Source organism: Lepisma saccharinum, chromosome 9 (genome assembly GCF_977018435.1).
Source record: "Lepisma saccharinum chromosome 9, izLepSacc3.1, whole genome shotgun sequence".
NCBI classification, from domain to species: Eukaryota; Metazoa; Arthropoda; class Insecta; order Zygentoma; family Lepismatidae; genus Lepisma; species Lepisma saccharinum.
This window is the reverse complement of record NC_139237.1, coordinates 76,233,414-76,250,727: the sequence shown is the minus strand read 5'-3', so window position 1 is coordinate 76,250,727 and position 17,314 is coordinate 76,233,414. Positions and strand designations below refer to the sequence as shown.

The 17,314-nt window shown below is 36.2% G+C and overlaps 1 protein-coding gene across 1 annotated transcript in view; it reads right to left on the bottom strand.

Moving 5' to 3' along the window:
- Positions 1 to 3,577: 3,577 nt before the first annotated feature.
- sea (mitochondrial citrate transporter scheggia) overlaps positions 3,578 to 17,314 on the bottom strand; it is a 46,152-nt gene continuing 32,415 nt past the window's right edge. The window contains exons 4-6 of the mRNA XM_083128428.1: positions 16,595 to 16,815; positions 10,054 to 10,127; positions 3,578 to 4,849 (exon numbers count right to left, since the gene is read on the bottom strand). Coding sequence (XP_082984554.1) covers positions 4,741 to 4,849; positions 10,054 to 10,127; positions 16,595 to 16,815 — 404 coding nt within the window. The 3' untranslated portion in view covers positions 3,578 to 4,740. The remainder of the gene's footprint in view (positions 4,850 to 10,053; positions 10,128 to 16,594; positions 16,816 to 17,314) is intronic.

Genomic DNA, 17,314 nt, shown 5'->3' with positions numbered 1-17,314 from the left:
TAAGTCGCAGTAGCTCCAGTCAACGTCCATAGCACAACACACTATGCACAGTGCGGCAATTTGAAATCAAGACTGATTTTTTTTCTCGGTAGGTGGTGCCACTGTGCAAACATTCTGTGGGGCGAACATGTAACAGGTATCTCACAAACAATCGACGTAGAGCTTGTTAACCTTGAGCGACATTACTGCTTGTGGCGTTGTTGAATGTGGGCATGTCTCGTGAAAGTGCGTCGTGATTTTGACATGGAAAAAAGAGCAAACATCAAGTTTTGTGCACCCTTGGGTAAAACTGCTGCGGAAACGTTTCACATGTTGTAGCAAGTCTATAGGGACAATTGTTTATCATGTACGCTTGTATTTGAATGTCTCAGGCATTTCAGTGAAGTACGGGAGCCGATTGAACACAACGAGCATTCAGGTGTAGCAGGGATGGTGAGAACACCAAAATTGGTTGAGAAAGTGAGGACGATCGTTACTTAAGACTGAAATTTCAGACAGACTGTTACTGCTGCATTTTATCCTGAGGTACTGAAACGTTTGATGCAAGGAATAACACGTGTGAGGCCTGAGTATCGGGATGATGGCAGCTGGCGTCTGCCTCATGACCGTGCCCCAAGTCACAAGACTGTGATTGCGAAGAACTTTTTGGCCCTAAAACGACTCTGTGTGTTGTCACATCATGCCTACTCACCAGATCTGGCTCCATGTGATTATTTTTTATTTCCTAAACCAAAATCTGCACTGAAAGGTTCCTACTTTTACGATGTACCAACAATCAAGAAGACTATGACATGGACTTTAAACAGCGTTACACAAAACGAATTCCAGCAATCCTTCCATCACTAGCAGGCATTGTGATACGATGTGTGGATGCAGGAGGGTCCTACTTTGAATGATCCCTGGTAAGTAACTTTCTATGAAGACTTGTTTATTTTTTACAACACCAGTCTCGATTTCAAATTGCCGCACTATGTATTTCAGGAGTCCCGGATTCTAGTTTGTTTTGGACATGGATGGTTTTTTGTGTTTGTTCAAATGAGAATAGGAGAAAACAGAAAATTGACATTCGTGAAAACTGAGAAAATGTTAATAACCGGGGATAACTACTGCATAGGGGTAAAAAAAAAAAAAAAAGTCGTTTGGGTGCCTGACTACCATGCGAGAGACCTCGGGTTCGATCCTCGGTGGGGGAGAACAGAGATTTTTTCCACCTGTTGAAGCGGCTCCAGCACCCACTCAGTGTCAGTGTCCTATAAAGAGGGTATCTGGAGGAAACTCTGGGGGGTAAAGGATGCCAGGGACGTGATGCTCATCACATCACCCCCACCATGATCAAGAAAGTGTGGTGGTCTAACTCCACACCCCCTATATGCCTTCATGGCGTCAGGCAAAGCACAAGAGAGCACTTTATTTTGTAATAAATATAAATATACGAAGACTTATATTATGTACCAGTAACGTAAGTAAAAGACAAAAGTAAGTAAAAGTCTTCACAAAACATGTTATTACTAGAGCCCGGATTTGTAAGCGAAATGCATATTCTTTTCCAGTCTTCTAATGGTAAGGAGAAAGGTTATACTTCGTATTACATACCTTGATGAGCTATTTAACTAAAGTTAAAAGTGCTTATAAATGCTTATTTCTGCAGGAAACGGTTATGCTTGCTTATTTTACGATTTTGGTTTAAAATAGCATATCTTACCCAAATCTGTCATATTTCAATCACAGGACGGCATTGGGATGACAAGATCAATGCTACTAAATAGCTGCATGGGAGAAACGGCATCCAAGAAAAGATACAGTACATCCAAAATCATTTTTCCAAATTGCCTCGTATTATAACATAGTTGAAAGCTCGAAATAATCCATTGCAACATTCGCTTTCTCTCATTGATGAAATTTCAGTAACGTTGTCTTCAGAAACTCACGGTGTTGCTAAAATTGTGTCCGACAAGCTCAGTCAGGTATTACTGAAAAATCCAAGTTACAAAACACTGTGTCAAATTTATAAAAATATTTCTGGTGAAGAAACAGACATTGAAGAGGAATTGAAGAAGAACTGTGGTGTTCTTCACATGCGCCTGTGCTGTCATTCTACGTGGAAAGAACATTTTCACTGTACAAATCATTCTTCACTGACAGACACAGGAGCTTCACACAAGAAAATCTCAGGATGACCTTCCTTACATACTGTAACAGCTTTGAATAAGGTAAGAGATCTAATAAAAAGTGTTTTTTTTTTCAGATTTTCCTGTATTTGTTTATGCTTATTTTAGTGCTTATTTTTTTCATTTTTTGTGCTTATTAACTTGCTTATTTTACTGTTTGATTGTGCTTATAAATCCGGGACCTAGTTATTACAATTAATGATCGATTTGTGTAATTTGGTTGCAAGAAAATTTTCAGCAGAAAGTAACTGTAAAAGTAACTTACAGTTACTTTTGAAGTAACTGTAACTGAGTTACTTTTTAAAACGAGTAACTGTAACTGTTATCTTTTTTAAGCAAGTAACTGTAACTGGAGTTACCTTTTTAAAAGTAACTTTCCGAACACTGCTTAGTACTAAATTTAGCTAATGGAGAACAATATATAGAGGTGCCTCTAGGATCAAGAATTTGAAACTTAGCAGAGACTTACTTCCAGCACTGAAATGTTGATACTTCACACCTCTAAGTTACACATGTAACTCAATTTTCATGAAAATTGGATTGATTGTTTTGCTTTATTTTGCTTCGCTTTTGTGTCACTTTTGGCTAATTGCGAAGATGGGGATGAGTGATGATGTGATGAATGGACACTCGCAAACATCCATGACCAGGCTGGGATTCGAACCTGGAACCCCCTAGCATCGTAGCGTGATGTGCTAACCACTCTGCCAAGGGGACCAGCTCATGAAAAGTTGGGTTACGTCATGTGTGCTCTGAACGTCTCAAATGTAGTGACTTTCACAAATATTCGGACAGATGTGAAGTTTTCATTTTAAGGTAATTATGCACACATTTTAAACAAAAACTTGAAACAAAATTATACTTCTTCTCTTGGTGAGATCAGAAGACTAGGGTGTTCTTCCAAAAGCTTTAGGACAGTTATAAAGTGGCCACTCCCTCAACAAATAAAATTTGTAGTTATCTTGATAGAATTTAAAATTATCTCATTGTAAACTAAGAAACTTCAAGTTTTTCATGCATTGGTTTCTTTTTTAATTGGGGTATAAACTGGAGATTAAATTTTCAGTTAGTGACCAGGTTTATGAATAGACACAATTTGAGTTCAGAAATTAGAAATTTAGTTGTCTCCTTGTCAATCAGTGTGGAACCACCAAAGGGTTTCTTTTAAAAATACTACAAGTAATTGTTTACCTATTGGAAGAGAGTTTGTATCCGTATATTTACTTCGAATTTCTCTGTGAAAACAATTACTACACTGCACTTAAATGTATATGTCTATTCCAAAAAAAAATCTAATTTTCACTGTGGTTGAGTGAGTCTGCTTGTTATGGACAAATTTACGTGCAATGGTTTATTGATAGTATTAAATGCCATATATAAAGAATAACACAATGACAGAACAACAGCAGTTAACATAACTAAACATTTATTCAACTTTCATCAACACTGACAACAATTTCTTACTATTTAAGTGAACACAATAACACTATTCTTTCTTACAATTGCACATCTGCTTATTCTAAGCATGAACATTTCTTCAATTCCTACATCACTGGAACACAACATGAGAGCAACTCTTTCATTATCAACCTGTTAGTACCTAATATAAGTGGAATGTTAAAACGTTTAGGTAAAACAGGTACTGCAAATATTAGTGATATGTTATAACATTATGCATTGTACATAATAGTATTCCTGAAAAAAAAAATGGGTGTAGTGGTTTTGTAACGATTTTATGCAATTAATCGACTTCCTGAGTAGGTAATGGTATTCATTAGTAAAAAACATGGAAATGTAACATTTCCTTTCCAAAGGTTAAACACTAGAATTAACTTTCTGTTTAAAATGTATCTATAAAAAAGCAATTTCACATCCCAAAAATGTTTCCCCCCCCCCATTTTATAAAAGAGCAAGAAAATACTCTTACACACTTGTATAAAATGCAACAATAATGCCAGTCATCTCTGACACCACTATGTTACAATTCCACTCACCATCATTTCTAAATGCAATTGTCAACTCTGTAAAAATGCACTGTACATAAATGTACATAGACCATATGACATATCATTTCCATACAAACACTTGTTATCATGCCTGATTAAAAAAATGGTACTTCCTGAATGTACCAGTGCCGATATAAACTTACAAAACTTAAGCACATTTGTTCAATCCTTTTTGTTCACAACATAAATATATCTTGCAAATAAATATAAACTCTCTAAAACAACTTTGGAAATAACAAGAAGAAATATAAAAATAAAGAGCAATAGCGTGAGGAAGAGGAATGTATCGTAAAACTAACACTCTTAAAACAACAATGCCAATTTAAACATTTAAGCCTATTCGTAAGCTTGCACCTTATAAAAATAGTAAGCATCTATGATATACAAAAAATTATGGCGGAATAAATAAATAAATGCAACGGAAATGTTATCACTATATGCACCATTACCCATGTGAGACAACTCTCTTGGCACAGCTACAGGTGTGCTCACAAGATTGACACCAAGTGCACGAATCCACTCTACGATGTGTTTCACAACGTCTATCAGTGTTCTGGAAGATCTATTCACTTCCACACTTTATTGAACAATTCCACAAATGAGTCGTATATCATGAAAGTGATGGCTACGTCCAGACACACTCGACTAAGGCGAGGCACTGTTCCTTTGTAGAAACTAGAAACATAAATGTTTCCAGATTAGAAATCATAAAGTCTTTACTGTATTTGTAGTTTTTATTTTAAAGGAAAGAGATACAGTTCTGTATAAAGTTTATACTACACTAGTGTCCAAAAGTTAAGCATAACTAAGATATGAGAAAATATTTTATTAATAAAAATGAATCAAAATGTTATCTGGTATACAATAGAGTAGAACACATGAAATTAGCAATTGTTTTTTAATGCAAAAACACACATACAAAACATAACAAAATAAACAAAATCTGAAGATCACTTCCTCAACAAAAAAGAGGTTAATATGGGGTGTGGTTACCCCTAATGGCCACACACAACTTGCAACAACGTGTCATGCTCTGGTTCGATTCCTCATGAAGAGTAGTTCGGAGCTTTGAAATTGTCCTCGGTGGAGGCTGGCAGGTTGCTACTCATCTACCTTATGCACCCAGGCATGCTCTATAGGGTTTACATCTGGAGACCTCGCTGGCTTGGTCCATGCGGTGGTTTTCTTCACCTTCAAGAAAGTCATCTATCAGGTTGGCTTGATGAGCACATGCATTATTATCCCTGAAGGTGAAGTTTGGGCCGACTTTGCCTCTGAAAAGTCACACATGTTGTTGGAGTACCTCATCTATGTATCTCTGAACAGTAACAGTACTTCCATTAAACATCCCTTCCACGATGATCCTGGTATTGAATCGTCAATTTCGATGGTGCTGACTCAACTGTAAACAGGCCCTTCTGTGCACCGGATCAAGTGGAACACACACTACTGGACATTTGGCATAGAGATCAGCTATCCTGAGTCTCCAGTACACAGTTTGCTGAGAAACTCTAACTCCTGCAAGATCTGAGGAAGTCTTGTAGGCAGCATCCTGTTTCATCCTGCATTCAAGGCCAGGTATCAGTCCTGTTGTGGTGTTGCTACCCTTGGATGCCTTGTGCTGGCCTACAATAAACATTTCCTGTGTCTTGGAACTTTCACCAAAGCATGAAAATGACACTTTGTGGCCCATTCAGCGCTGCTGAGACTTCAGTCTGTGTCTGACCTGCTTCCCGGCATCTAATGATTCTTCCCTTTAATCAAGAGCTCAACTGATGTCTTTGTGCAATGTTCTTACTGTACAGTGCACGCTTTACCAAGAGATTGTCCTTTGATCACAATGAGAGCTTGATACAGAATGAGGCACTCTTGGTCTGATACACTGTGTTTTGTTTACCTTTCGATCACAGGCCTATTTGGTGCTGGCAGTACACTTGCCTATGCACATAAGACGAGTCGCACTCCTTGATAAATATTTACAGTGATGGCACAACTATTCCCCTTCCATTTTTCCAGTTTTCTAATTACGCTTAACTTTTGGACACTAGTGTATTGATTTTTAAGTGGGAAATAATGTGTTTTTAAAAAATAACATAAATATATATATGAGGGTCACTATTTATATTTTGAGCCTTGGCAACACTGATTGAAGTTAGGTGCGATTTGACGTTTGCACGGAATCGTCTGGCATTATTGACCATAACGTACTTCAAAGGTTTTGTCAATAGCTTCATTTGTGTTGTTTATGTTGCCTTGGAGATTGCGCGACAACAATAAAATGGAATTAACTCATGAACATTTTCGTGCGATGATTTTTTACGATTTTCGACATGGATTATCAAGACAAGAGTGCATCGATCAACTTACTTCCACATTTGGCGATGAAGCCCCATCCTTTGCCACTGTGAAACGCTGGTATAACTAATTTAATCGTGGCCGCCATTCGCTCACCGACGAGATTCACGAAGGTCGTCCAAAATCAGTTGTTGTTCAAGAAAACATTGATGCTGTGCAAAACCTAATACTGCAAGATCGTCATGTGACATACTGTGAGATTGAGGCAACCATAGGCATTAGTTCCACCAGCATATATAAAATATTACATGATCATTTAGCTGTGAGAAAGGTATGTTCTCGTTGGATCCCACACAATTTCACAAAAACTCTAAAAGACGCTCGCGTCAATTGGTGCAAACAAATGATCAATAAATACAATCGTAGTGCTTCGAAAGATGTATATAAGATTGTAACAGGTGATGAATCATGGATATATGCATATGAGCCAGAACGTAAACAGCAGTCGACTGTATGGGTGTTTCAAGATGAACCCAATCCAACAAAAGTTGTTCGCGCTCGAAGGACATCGAAACAAATGGTCGCCTGTTTTTTCGGGAAAACTGGTCATGTGGCAACTGTACCTTTAGAGGAACGTAGAACGGTCAACTCTGAATGATACACAACAATTTGTTTGCCAGAGGTCTTCGGTCAAATACGGAAAACAAACAAACGCCGTCGGATCATTCTTCATCAAGACAATGCCAGCTGTCACACATCTCGTCTAACAACAGACTTTATGAACAGTCAAAAAATCGAATTGATGGATCATCCACCATACAGTCCTGATTTGGCACCCAATGACTTCTTCTTGTTCCCGAATGTCAAGAATAAATTGTGTGGACAACGATTTTCGTCGGCGGAAGACGCCGTTGATGCGTTCAAAAACCATATTATGGAGGTGTCTCCAGAAGATTGGAAAAACTGCTTTGACAAATGGTTCGAACGAATGCAAAAGTGTATTGACCATAAAGGAGAATACTTCGAAAAACAATAAAGCAGTTTTCAATGCCAAATTCCTGTTTTTTCATTGTTAGGCTCAAAATATAAATAGTGACCCTCGTAGTTTCAGATTTATATGTATTTGTTATGAGAAAAAAGAAATCCAACTTCACTTTCATGTTGTAACTAGTCAATGTAATATTTTGCAATGACATTTATGAATGATGTTTTCGTCAACTTTTCATCTTTCCATACATGATTTCACTAAATCATATCAAAAGTTTGTTGAAAATCTTAAAGATTCTCCATACGCTTAACTGCAACATAAAATTCTTATGCTTCTAGTGACTCCCCACAGGTGAATTTTTAGCCTGTAACATCTGAACTCTCCATTCCTAGAGAATAAAACTGTACCTTTTCCTCTCAAACGATGCTAATCCAGATCAAACAAAATAAGTTTATAAGTACAGTGAAAAGCATAAAATTATTGCACAAAATAATTAATTTAAGATTCCATATTGAAAGAACATAATTTATTCACAAACAAATTGTTATCAAAACATTCATTTCATTCTATAGCCAATCATGCACTTCTGTAAGGGGTTACAATCAATATGTATATTTGAATCTATGTATGCATGTATGTATGTGTGGGGGGGGGGGGGCAGGCACAACATGGCCTCAAGAAGAAATTAAGTGAAATTAAGATTGTTATATTTACCACCATGTATTGTTCTTTTGCAAGAATGTATTATGTTTAGCCAGGGCTTGAACGGGTTAGCAGGGAGAATGCTCCAATGGTTTAACATGGTAACAAAGAGACAACTGGGTGGGGGGGGGGATTCTTTGCAAAAATTTAGCTGGCTGGTGGGATACGATCATCTGATATCATCCTATAAATACTTTTCACAATATACGAGGTCACTCAAGGAAAAAGTTTCCCTATGTTGCAAAAAAATTATTTCTTAAGTTACAGACAAAAATCAAGTTGCACCAAGTAGCATGGTCCTTTCTCACTTTTCAATATAATTTCCAAGGTGGCACAAGCATTTGTCCCATCGTTGCACAAGTTTTTGAAAGCCATCTGCAAAAAATTCAGGGTTCGGGGAACGAAGAACACTTTTCACAGCTGTTTGAATTCTGGAGTGTGGTGATGAACGAAGCTCTCATCCTGAGTCACAATACGGCAGAGAAAGTTGTTCCCTTCATTGTGGTACCGGGTCAGAGAATCCAGGCAACATGTCATACGTGTCATGAGATGTTTTGCAGAGAGTTGTCGTGGGACCCAACGCGATGAAACCTGACTGACACTGACATTACAGAGTCTCCATAAACAACAACCAGGTTCCTGTGGATGTCGATAGGAGCAAGACCATTTGCCCACTCATACCGGATCACAGAACGAATCTCTTTTTTACTCCACACTGCCAAAACACATTGTTCCGCTACTTCTTATGGCCAGGGCAAGTTTCTCACTCCATGACTCACGCTAATCACTTGTAGCCTGCACGAACATTGCATTGTGTATAAATGTAGAGGAAAGACGAAATAACACATTGCAAGTTTAATTTCATTTATCGGGTTCGTACTCCCCCCCCCTAAAAAAAGGGAAACTTTTTCCTTGAACGACCCTCTTTTTGAGGGGCACATACATTAAAATCATATTCTGTTACTAATAGTGGTCAGCGATAGGTGACACATCTGTGAGCTAGTCTGAGATGCATACAGAAGGTTAGAGAAGAGGCAAAGAATCTGAAAAATTGAGACTGCTGAATATCTCACCTACAGGGAGCTGTATCCAATGACATGTCATGTGAGGTAGTCACAGATGAAGATAATGGCATCAGTTAATCCTCCTCCAATGTAATGACATAAGCAGCCTATGCCTTGCCAATGCAGGTTGTCAAAGTTACAGGCAACCTTGAAACATCTGTTGATGCACAGGTGTCATCTCTCTTGCCAGATGGCATTTTCCTGGACAAAATCCTACTTCAAAATTTCCTATTCAAAATCCACCATCTACTTCTTTTCCTCTACAAGCCCCAGGAGTTTCTAACAGGACTTTCGAAAACATTTTTAGACCAAGTTGCATCAGATGGTCGGTTCATCATTTTGTGACCTTTTCAAATTAAATCAAAGATGGAGGACTGGTGTTGTATCCTTCCAAGAACCCAAAAATAGGGGCCTGAACATGGGAATGGTGGACTTTGATGGATTCAGCAATGAAATAACACATGGCTATTTAGCCAGTGACAAATATATAGGTGAAAAACAAAGGGGGCAGTTATACTTCAGTTGCGATTTTGCTTTAAGTCCACTTTATTCATGGATAGCCTAATTTGGACTGAACCTACAGTTTAAAGTGGGATTCAAACCACTATGTGCGTCAACTGGATAGAGAACGTGGGACCCCTTGATTACAAGGTGATGACATTACCTCTACAACTTCAAAGAGGCCTGGCAGTTATACATAAAAAAATGCTGTTCATTCACAGTTTTCAAGTGTCGCAGAGTTTCTGCCTTATCCTTTACATTTACAATTTGGAACCTGGGTGGGAACAAAGGAAGCAAGCATGTTATATAAAAATCATAGTTTTACTTACGCAGTTGGTCCCTCGTTTCGCCATATCTGCATAAAGCAGTCAGCTGTATTTTTGTATTTTGAAGCTTCTAGGCCCTAGAATAGACAGAAGTTTCATCAATAATAATGTAAAATGTAAATATTTTCAGACTGTGTATGAAGTCAAAATAATTATGGAGTTAGAGCTATTAAAAAATATATATTTGTTTTGTCTAGAAATGTATCTCTCCACATCAACTCAGGCATACGTCTCTTAAAAGAGAAAAATAAGGCTGATCAAACAAGTATTTAAGAAATTTATGTCATAGACACCATAGAAATAACCAAGGTAAAATCACAACACACACCTTTTTGTTTTGATTTTGATTCGATGTGGTTTATTTTACTTCGCTTTTTGTGCCACTTTTGGCTAATTTACAAAAATGGGGATTAGTTATGATATGATGAAATTGATGAATAGACACTCACAAACATCCATGTCCAGGCTTGGATTCGAACCCAGGACCCCTGGCTTTGTAGCACAATGTGCTAACCACTCTGCCATGGGGCCAGCACCTTCTTTTTGTTGTCCTAATTTCCAGATTGACCTCGATCCTTCTTCAAAGCTCAAAACATTAATACATGCTTGCAAATGATTTACAATATGTTAAAATGTAAGGGAAAAAAACTTGATTCTGTAGTAGTAGGAGTTTCAGGAAATGACTGCCCTTGCTACAGGCGTTATCTTGAATTCAAGTTTACTTTTATACCATTTAACTAATTTTTAAACATTTTAAATCATGTTTTAACTTATTATGTCTTGCACTCCCAGCCCTGACAAACAATCAAAAAATTCAAAGCTGATTCAAAAATCAGATCAACCAAATGTTGTGACTGTTCTGATTATTTTTAAAATATAAAAGAGTCTCATTTAAAACAAACAGTACATAAGCAGCAGTACAAAAATAAGTTTGATTATTTAAATTTCTATCTTCATTATAGGAATTTCTAGGAAGGAAGCTTCATAGGGTTTTCCAATAGGAACGATATGATTTTACAATGAAATAAAATAAAAACTATTTCAGATACAACCAAACTTCTTATATTATTTTGAAGCATAGTTTATTACATTATGTTTTGAATAACACATCATGTAATTGTCCACCTCTAGTTCATACACACAAGTGAATTCGATGAAGCCAATTTTCGATGACTTTGTGCAATAACTCGGGCCTAATGTCACGAATGCAGCATTCGATATTCAATCTTAATGCATCAAGGGTTCGTGGTCCGTTTGCATAGACTATAGATTTAAAAAAAACAAACACAAAAAGCAATCTAAAGGAGTTAAATCACAACTTCTTGGAGGCCAACTAACAGTTACATTTCTTGAAATTATCCTTTCACCAAACTGTTCTTGCAATACGTCGATAGTGGCATTAGCAGTGTGACATGTGGCACTGTCTTGTTGGAACCACATGTCCTCCGAATCAATTTCATCTAAATTTGGCCACAAAAAATCTGTTAATATCAATCTTTACCGCTCACCAGTCATTGTAACTGCATCTCCTACCTAGTTTTGGGGAAAAAAAATGTTCCGATGATGGCCCCGTGCCATAAACCACACCATACAGTGATCTTTTGTGGATGCAAGGGGATTTTTGAATCTCTTGTGGATTGTTTTCACACCAAAAATGACAATTTTGTTTGTTAACATATCCACTTAACCAGAAATGAGCTTCATCTGAAAAGTTAATTTGGACCATAGTTTTCGCTACGTTGAGTATTCACAAAAGAACGTCTATTTTCACAAACTTTTTGGATAATAACCAAACGTTCTTGAAGCGTGTATTTAGCCATGATGAATTGTCACAGTATACTAAACACAAATGACAACTAACTAACTAACTAACTCTCTAGCCTTCTTAAACCCGAAGGTTCATGGCTGCAGCAACACAGGCCTTCCATCTGTCCCTATCTTGAGCAAGATCTATATACTCTTTTCCATCCCTACCGATTTCCCTTAGGTCCATCTCGACGTTGTCCCTCCATCTTCGTCTTGGCCTTCCTACTGGTCTCTTACCATCAGGTTTCCCAACAAGAATCCTGAAAACTCCTCTTTCCTCTCCCATTCGTGCCACATGGCCTGCCCACCTAAGTCTTCTTGATTTAATTATTCTAATAATGTCTGGACATGAATACAAATTATGTAGTTCTAAATTATGTAACCTTCTCCACTCACCTGTCTCCTCATCCCTTTTAGGTCCAAATATTTTCCTAAGGATCCTATTTTCAAATACTCTCAATTTATGTTCCTCTTTCAATGTAAGGGACCAAGTTTCACACCCATATAATACTACAGGCAAAATTACGGTTTTGTATATTTTAACTTTTAGATTCTTAGATATTAAACGAGAAGACAAAAGTTTATGAAGAGAGAAGTAACATGCATTTCCTGAATTAAGCCTACTTTTTATTTCCTCTTTAATATAATTTTCATTTGTTAATATTACTCCTAAATATTTGAATTTGGAAACTGTTTCAAACGAGTTGTTATCAATAATTAGATTTTGATTATTACCTAACACTTGGTTTCGGCCTGTAAGCATATATTTAGTTTTCTCTTTGTTAACTTCCAAACCTATCTCTTTAGCGGTTTTGAAAAATATTTTAGCATTATTCTTAATTGTATTCACATCATCCCCCAGTAAGTCTACATCATCTGCATATGCTAACAACTGAGTCACACCATTTAATTTTAGTCCTTCTTTAGTTTCGTTTACCTTCCTAACAGCATATTCTAAGGCAAAATTAAAGAGCAATGGAGATAATGCATCTCCTTGTTTTAACCCATCATGAATTGTAAATTTGTCAGACATATTAATACCCACACGAATTTTACTTTCTGTTTCACTGGTGCATATTTTTATCATACTAACAAGCTTCTTAGGTATTCCAAACTCTACTAATATATTATATAATTTATCTCTTTTGACCAAATCATATGCTTTTTTGAAATCAATGAATAGCTGATGGACATTTTGATTATATTCCCACTTTTTTTCAAGTGTCTGTCTGATGTGAAAAATTTGATCTGTAGTTGATCTGTTGCGTTTAAATCCACATTGATAATCACCTATAATTTCATTAGCATATGGGGTTAGTCTTGTTAAAAGAATGTTAGATAATATTTTATATGTTGTTGAGAGTAGAGAAATTCCACGGTAATTACTGCAGTTCATTTTATCACCTTTTTTAAACACAGGAACAATTATGGATTCTTTCCACTGTTGAGGGATTTCTTCTTTATTCCATATTAAACAAATTAATTTATGAATTTGACAAATTAATGAATTTCCATCATATTTAATTAACTCAGCTGGTATTAAATCAATGCCAGGTGCTTTGTTATTCTTTAGCCTTTTAATAGCATCTTTAACTTCAGTCAAGTTAGGTTCTGGGACTAAAGGTTCTGCTGTGTGTACTTCATTCACTTCTGATTTATCTCCTACATGGACATTTAAAAGGTCATTAAAGTAGTTCTTCCATCTATTTAGAATATCGCTTGGGTCAGCTAGAAAATCACCGTCTTTATCTTTTATCAAGTTTACTTTAGGTTGCCAACCCTTTCTAAACTCATTTACACCTTTATATAAATCTCTGATATTTTTATTTTTGATGTTTGTTTCAATTTCGTTAATTTTGCTTTTCAAGTAATCTCTTTTTTTACTTCTAAACGTGCGGTTAACTTCTCGCTTTATTCTATTATAAATGTTTAGATTTGTATCATCAGAGTTATTTAACCACCTAAGTCTAGCCTTATTTCTTATTTCTATTAGATTATGACATTCATTATCAAACCATGGCTTACTTTTTCTCGGTTTATGGTATCCTATACTTTCTTTAGCTGCTGATTCTATTGCATTACGTATGTGCTCCCAATTCTTATTTATGTCTGTTTCATTTATATTTTCATCATCATTTAAATCCTGCAAAACATCAAATCTATTTGACAGTTTAATTTGGTAATCTTTCTTAATTCTTTCATCAGTAAACTTTCCTGTATCAAATTTTAGAACTTTTAGATTTTGTTGCTTATGATTTATCACTGAGAGTCTTTCTCTTAATTTAGCAATTACTAAATAATGGTCACTGGCACAGTCAGCACCTCTATGTGTACGAACGTCAATTATACTAGTATGCCTTCTCTTATCAATGAGAATATGATCTATCTGATTATGAGTTTTACCATCTGGAGAAGACCAGGTATATTTATGGATATCTTTATGTTTAAAAGTGGTACTTTTCACAATTAAATTCTTTGAGGTTGCAAAAGTAATCAATCTTATACCATTATCATTACTTAATTCATGAAGACTTTCTTTACCAATCGTGGGTTTAAACACAAATGACAACTAGTGACATTTGAAGAACAGTTGGCAGTTAATTTCAAAATCATATCATTCTTATTGGAAAACCCTTTATTACCATCTATCCACGTGTTCCATATGCTATTTTGTGCTTTTCCATTAGAGAAGGGCTCCCTAAATTTTTGTTCAGAGGTATACACACACTCAAGAGAATAGCTTTTAGATCAGTGGGTTATGCAGGTTTCTATGGTACACAAAGAAAAAATATATACTTTCTAATATAAAGTACAATGGCAACCATTTTTCTCCACTGTACACCTTCATACATGTCTTCTTCTTCTTGTTCCTGAGGCACTACAACTTCATGCATTGAATGTTTTGGCCTTCTCAACATCATCTCTCCCTGGATGCTCATTGTCCAGTTCTTTAGTTTCATGTCTTTCAAATCTTGAATTATTTCATCTTCCCATTGTTTCATTGGCCTGCCTAAGGCTCATTTTCTGATTGGTTTCCACTTATAGATTTCCTTTGCTAATCTTTCATCAGACATACTATATTTATATGCCCAAACCATTTTAGTCTTTGTGATTTTATGAAATTTGCAATGTTTTCATTCCTTATTAATTTGTTGAGTTCTTCGTTAGTTCGTATTCTCAAATTACCATCAGATTCTTTCAGATGTCCATAAATTCTTCTTAAGATTGTTCTTTCAAATATTAAGAGTTCCTGCTTACAGCAGTCTTTGAGAGTCGAAGTTTCACATGCATATGCTATCACGGGTCTTATTATGGTATGATAAAGTCTGATCATTTAGCAGATTTAGATATTTGTTTGCTAGTTTGGATATTAGTTTCGTACATGTAGGACATAAAATTTCATTTTTGAGGGTTCATAGCATTGAATCAAAGCCACAATGTACAAAACGTCAAAAAGAAAAAAAAAGATTATCAGAAATACTCAAAAGAATCCTGGGGGGGACTAAAATAAGCATATGAATCTGAAAAATCAATCGAAAACTCACTTTCTCAATATAACCTTGATTATGGTGACTCCTAGTTAAATGCAGATAATTATAGTCTAACTTGCAGTTCCATTAACCATTGTAGTAAACCAATTAAAGAGAGAATCCCTGAATATTGCAGATATATTAAAAAAAGGTCAAGTTAAGTCTGTGCTTTCCAGGTAGATTCCTTATAAATACTAAGGACAAAGGGACAACAGATATTATGGAAGGAGCACAGATACCTTTAAACAAAAATAGATATATTTGTAGTAACCTTTATTTTACTTGGCACACCAGAATAAAAACAAAACACAGCTCGGAACTTTACCATAATCAACCTAGCTACACTCGGCAATTGGCACAAACACCTGCCAAATATCCAGCAGGTGCTGTTGAACTTCATTTCTCTTCCAAACTGCATGTTTTTCAGTGGCGTATTCTGAAAATTTGACTTGGTTTACTGCAACAATTCTCATTTATTGTATACATTTATTATGTACACCAAATCTAGATTAATTAGATGTAACACCAATGTTACAATGCAACACCAATGCAGGCATGCAAGTAAAAGAGAAGCAGAAATCAGACAACTTCAAATTTTCCAGCAATTTCTATATTTTTCATAAAATCTTCCTTTTTTCCTAAAATTGGAACTATATTTCCCTTCATGTAGTAACACTGCCTCTGCTACGTGCGGCACAGAAAGCAGGAAGGAACAACCAGTGTTCTCCTGCCAATGCTGTTTGCAGGGTGGAACTGATGCCCGGAGGTCCTATGATCTTAAATAGCCATTCACTTTCGCTCCCTGTCCTTCCCTGCGTACAATTGGGGAGAAAACCAGGTCATCAGAATGGTGCGATGAAGTATCAGGGGCGTACATAACCAGTCTTTAAATTATTTCCTTAAATTCTTCTCTACAAGATTGTTTTCATAGTTTGTGTAATATATAATGAGCAATTAGCCATATATTAAAACTAAATGTATAAATAAATATATGAAACGTGGAGAATATGCCACTGATGTTTACCTCCCTGGCTACAAGGTCAGTCAGACTTTACCTTGTCTGTTCTGGCATGTGGCATAAGTAGTTTTTAAAAATCCAAGAAAAAGTTGTTTGTGTTCATGTTTCATACATGTGTGAAAATTTGTCAGTGTTTTATGGCAATACCTTGTGTGCATATACATGTGTATTTTACAATAAAACATCTCACCTGCATCCTTGTCTTCACTACGTCAATAGGAGTGTTTCCGAACACAGACGCAGCGCCAGCGATGGCACCGAAGGCTCCGACGACTGCTTTTGGGACGGATTTTGTAGGATCTCCTCCACGGTACATGTCCTTCAGAGTCTCCATCACAAAAAATCTAATTGCTTGGTTGCTTCCCTGCTTCATTATGGTCGCTGTAACACCTTTATACACCCCTCCTATTCCTGCAATGGACATAGTTAAAAGCACATTGTTTTTAGATGCAATTTTTCTTTTTACACTCAACAGAAGTGTTCTTCATATTATCATATAAGCATCCAATGTTATGAATAGAGACAAGATGTTAGGCACTAAAATAAATCAAAATAGGCAGGCAAAAAGGGACTAAAATCTAGAAAATAGGCACTTAAATCCACAAAATAGTCACTAAATACTTGCTACCAAATAAACAAATCTTTAAATCATGTTCTTTTTAATGAGGACAACATACCAAAATAAAATTTGGATTTACACCTCATATAATGGAACCACATCCAAAGAAAATAATATGTGCTTGACATTATGATTATATAGCATACTGTTTGTCAGCACACAAGTCCTTAGCAATCATTAATTGATTTGTTGTTTTAAGTTCGCTTTATGCACAATTAGGCTAATTGGGACTAGACCTACAGTTTAGAGTGGGATTCGAACCACTATGTGCCTCCACCAGGTTTCAAACCC